Genomic DNA, 4833 nt, shown 5'->3' with positions numbered 1-4833 from the left:
TAAACAAACAAAATCTCTCTTCTTTTTAAATGGAATTTCCTGTATTTCTATTTGTGTGTATTGCCTCTTGTCTGTTCACACTAAGCTGAACTTGACCTAGCCCTGAGTGGAGATAAAAAAGGTAACATTTGTGCTCATTTTTATGTTTTTTTTTTTGTGGACTTGTACTACTTTTGTGTTTATGTAGTGTGTAGGTGGGATAGAAGTGAAGACACACACTGATCATAGTAATTATGTGTGATATTGTGGAGTGCATACATGATTTTCTGTGTTCAGTCAGTGTTTTTTTTCTAGAATGAGCCTCATCCACAGAATGATAGCAAGAAGGACTCATTGCCAAAAAATCTGCTCTATCAACAAATAAATAATTTCTATGTTTCAAGGACCAGTCTGCTTTTTTTTTTTTTTTTTGGCAACAGGTGTTAGGCTAGCAGATCTCAGTTGCATAATGGATGAAAAGTCCACTTCAAAGACTGGGGTATTATAGTACAATCCTTATCTTAAAAGACAGGAAGAGTAAAATATCATACCATTATAAAGAAGACATATCTTCCTTTTCATTGACTAGAATTGAAATACACTCATTTGGAAAAGTTGTACTTACTTTTCAAAAGCTGTGTGAAGGGAATCACTTTTTCTCCCTCCTCTAAACTATCTTTAGCACTAAAAATACCTAAACACAGCAGTAATATATCACCTCCTCTTCTGGGGTCTTGTCCTATTACAAAGCAATATATAAATAATTAATTTACTATTTTTTCTTTATCTAGATTAACTAGAAAATGGATATGTAATAATTTCTGCCGTTAAGAAAAACCTGAGGGACATGACCAGCTGGAACCACACAGTGGTGACCTACTTCCAATTTTTACCTTTCACCACCATTCCAGGGATCCAAGGCTCTCTCTTTTGTCTGGTATTGTTCATGTACCTCAGTACTTTGGTGGGAAATATCCTCATCATTGTGATCACTATGGTAGATGCTGCCCTTCACTCCCCCATGTATTTTTTCCTCAAGAACTTGTCTTTCCTCGAGATTGGGTACACTACATCCACAATTCCCAAGATGCTAGTGAACTTCCTTGCAAAATGGAAGGACATATCCTTTCTGGGCTGTGCCACACAGATGTATGCCTTCTCCCTCTTAGGAATCACAGAATGTTGTCTGCTGGCTGCCATGGCCTATGATCGTTATGTAGCCATATGCCATCCCCTGCACTACATGACTATGATGAGCTGGAATAAGTGCTTCCTGTTATCAGTTTTATCTTGGCTTATTGGGGTCTTCGTGGCCTTAGGGCAGACAACCTCCATCTTTACCCTGCCATATTGTGGGCCCAACAGAATCAATCACTTCTTCTGTGACCTGCTGCCTCTCCTGAAGTTGGCTTGTGTAGACACCTACAAGAATGAAATCACCACCTACATAATAGCTATCCTCTTCATCATGGTCCCCTTCTTACTCATAGTTGTGTCATATGTTCAGATACTCCACACCATCTTCAAGATACCATCAGCTGAGGGCAAGAGAAAAACATTCTCTACCTGTTCATCTCATCTTGTTGTGGTTACTGTGTTTTATGGCTCTGGCATTGCAACCTACTTGAGACCCAAAGCTTTTTATTCAAGCAGCAGTAACAAACTGCTTTCTCTCTCTTACACACTGATGTCTCCAATGATGAATCCCTTGATTTACAGCTTGAGAAACAAAGAGGTGAAACAAGCCTTGAAAAGACTGATAGCCAAAAATATATGAATATAATTTATGAATTATATTATAGTCAACCTAGCAGTAGCTTTGATATTGTGTGCATACTGCAAGGACAATACAGCTTGCCATCTCTTACCAAAAATTCCTATCTACTTCGTAGTTCTGATTCAGTCCTCCAGATAATTCCTTTTTTTTTTTTTTTTTTGTCTTTTTTAAGAAGTTGTTTACCAATTATTTTTCCTGTCATTTTAAGGTAGGTTTGGCATACAGATCAGGTGAATTGCATGCTACCGTATCCTTTATGTCCTGTCCATCCATACATAAATAGTTTTGTACTTTGCAGATATGTTTACCTGTGCTAAGATTAAACTCACAATATTCTCTGACTGTTGTGAAAACATTTCTGTGGAGCTTTCCTGAAAAATAATTATGCAGTGATGAGGGTAAGAAAATATCAGAGAAGAGGACGGTGGACTTAATTGGAAGCACTCCACAAATACCTAAGACATTAGTCTTCTGGTGAGTTCTAATTAAGATATTTGCCAGATGAGCTCTTGAGCTAAATTCTGTGAAGGGGGTTTGTTTGAAGGCTTGAAGCAATAATAATTGTCTTTACTTCAAATAACTTGACTGTAAAGGACTGTGGCTGGGCTGATAACCCTGTTCTGTACTGGTGTTGAATGGAGTGAAATAGATAAAGTAAAAAAGTTTATTTGTTCCAAACTAGATTTTTGTTGTAGTAAGAGACAAACTAGCACTTAGACATCTCCATTGTTGTATCTTATTAGTGCGTGAAGTCAAAATGATAAATTTCTGTAAACATAACTATACCCTTGGCTTCTGAATTGAGAGCAGATGAAAACAATGTGCCTTTTTTTGTGGTAACAAAAGTTTGATTGTGGGATGAAAGAAACTACTTGAGTGTTAGAGAAGCTGGTTTGAGACATGTCATTTTAAAAGGAAGGTTAAAACTTAATTTATTTTTATTTTTTTCCTCTAATTGTAGTATGTAGCCATCCAGAGGATTCATGGTATCCTAGTTTACTTCTTCACTCTTCTCATTTTCTTTGCTAAGCTAAGACAGTGGATGTGTAATTACTAATTAAGATGGGGTGTTTTGTCTCAGGCATTGCTAGATTTTTAAGATCCCAATAAGACAGACACACAGATTGTGTCAAGTATCATTTAAAAAGCTATTAGAGCTAATACTGTACTGGAGAGGATAGTGTAGGTAAAGCTGCATGACTTCAGATACTAGGAACTCCAAGCTGTGAAGCATCAAATGGACCTCTGATCAACATGCAGCATGCAAAGTACATCTCATCAATGGAATGATTAATCCAGTTTGGTTATTTGAGTTAGTATAGGATTTTTTAAAAAGAAAACAATTATATCCATCTATTGTCAAACTGAAAGGATGCTCACATGAGAACTTCTTGCTGCACTGTTAGATCAAGGCAAGGCCATGCAGATGGTGTAAATGTTGGGACCAAGTGGGAGCTGCCCACAGGCACCTCTGTTAAAATGAGCCACTGAGTTTATCCTGCAGGCAGGGGATTTGTGCATCACAGCACAGACATGACGACCACACTGGATGTGCAGCAGAGCACAGACCTACAGCTTCCCCTAACTCCTTGATGTACAATGGTCTTCAGTCAAGATGAGTGCAGAGGTTGTAAAGGGATATTAGGAGTAGCTAATATCCAGCAACCCAGGACAGTTCCTGGGGATCCAGGGTCTCTGACCAGTCCCAGGGATGCAGCTACCACTATCCCATCTGCAGGTTCAACCAGTAGCAAAGGTAAGCACCTATCCCAGAGACACATAGACATGTCCAGGCAGACACACACAGAGAACACTGACACGGCCAGTCACACAGGTTGCCAGAGCCAAAGCTCTGCTGTCAAAAGCAGCCACATACACCACCCATATCACACACAAGTACAGGCAGCCATGTTCCCTCCTCTTCTGGGGCTGGCAGAGACAGAAGGTCACTAATGAAGACACACATATGACATTCTCTGGGTTCACAAGCACATGCACTTTTGCAGACCCCTCAAGCACAAGCACAGCATCTCTATCTGCCTGGTACCCCTGTCTGGATTCTGGCCTCTGATCCTAGGAGGACCTGTCCAAAGCTGTGCCTGGAGTTTCTTAATGGCCTGTTAATTAGTAGCTGGTGATTTTTGTCTTTGCCATTATTTCCATTATCTTTTGTCTATCAGGCTCGCACCTCTGTGTTCTTGCTAAGCTCTCCTCTCTCTACTTATTATCACCTTTTGCACCGAAAAGGTCCTTGATCAGATAACCCTATTGAAGCAGATGCTCCCACTTTCCACCTACCCTTAGAAGCATCGTATGATAATTTTGGTCTTCTGACAGACTGTGGTGCAAAGGTATGATTATGTTGGGCAATTCAGACAGAAACAAATAAAAACCCACCTCTTAATTGTTTATTTGTGTCTGAATTACAGGAACATCACAGCTATCTGGAATTCATTTTGAGATTGAGATGCCTATATCCAGGCAATGAAATGTGACTATACATGAATTAAAAATCTGAACTTCTCTTATAGAGAGAACATATCTCCTTTTTTTCCCCAGGAATATTGGAGGTAAGTATTATGCAGTGGGAGTACCTACTCTATGCTAGAGAATTATAGACTGAAGCATGGACTCCAATAGTAATCTGCAAAGACTGCAGAGAATTTCATGATATGGTATGAACAGAATTTAAGCAGGATAACATTATTTTCAGTAGCTCTTCTTCAGAAGACACTAAGAAAATGGTTGTCTAAAATATGATGTTGAAAAAGAAGGCTACATACTACCTGTGGAGAAAAAAATACTCTCTATGTAATAAATAATATAATTCTTATGATCTCCTTCTCTGAAATAGATTGTTACAATGTTAATCCATTTTGACATATACTGTGTCTTGTTATGTGGTACTCTTTTTTCAGAGTTACAGCTAAAGAGCCAAGTAGAGATGTGGAGAGAGTGACAAGACATGCCATTTCAACAAAATGAGAATCAGATCAGGAGAAAGAAATAGATGAATTTGTGTCACAAGAAAAAAAAGGGATTGATGATTGTTGCAGTCAGGGTCTGGCGACCGGAAG

At 38.8% G+C, this 4833-nt stretch overlaps 1 protein-coding gene across 1 annotated transcript; it reads left to right on the top strand.

Annotated features, from left to right (window-relative positions):
* The first annotated feature begins 826 nt into the window (after positions 1-826).
* OR10A4 (olfactory receptor family 10 subfamily A member 4) lies at positions 827-1756 on the top strand. The gene has a single exon (XM_010167430.1). It carries the CDS (start codon positions 827-829, stop codon positions 1754-1756), a length of 930 nt encoding a protein of 309 aa, XP_010165732.1.
* Positions 1757-4833: the final 3077 nt, after the last annotated feature.

This window comes from Antrostomus carolinensis, unplaced genomic scaffold (genome assembly GCF_000700745.2).
Source record: "Antrostomus carolinensis isolate BGI_N321 unplaced genomic scaffold, ASM70074v2 scaffold50284, whole genome shotgun sequence".
Classification (NCBI taxonomy): domain Eukaryota; kingdom Metazoa; phylum Chordata; class Aves; order Caprimulgiformes; family Caprimulgidae; genus Antrostomus; species Antrostomus carolinensis.
The sequence above is the reverse complement of the archived record's forward strand: the minus strand, read 5'-3'. Positions and strand labels throughout refer to the sequence as shown.

Coding starts and splice junctions, on each gene's coding strand:
- OR10A4 (XM_010167430.1), top strand. CDS start 827: ATGACCAGCTGGAACCACACAGTGGTGACCTACTTCCAATTTTTACCT.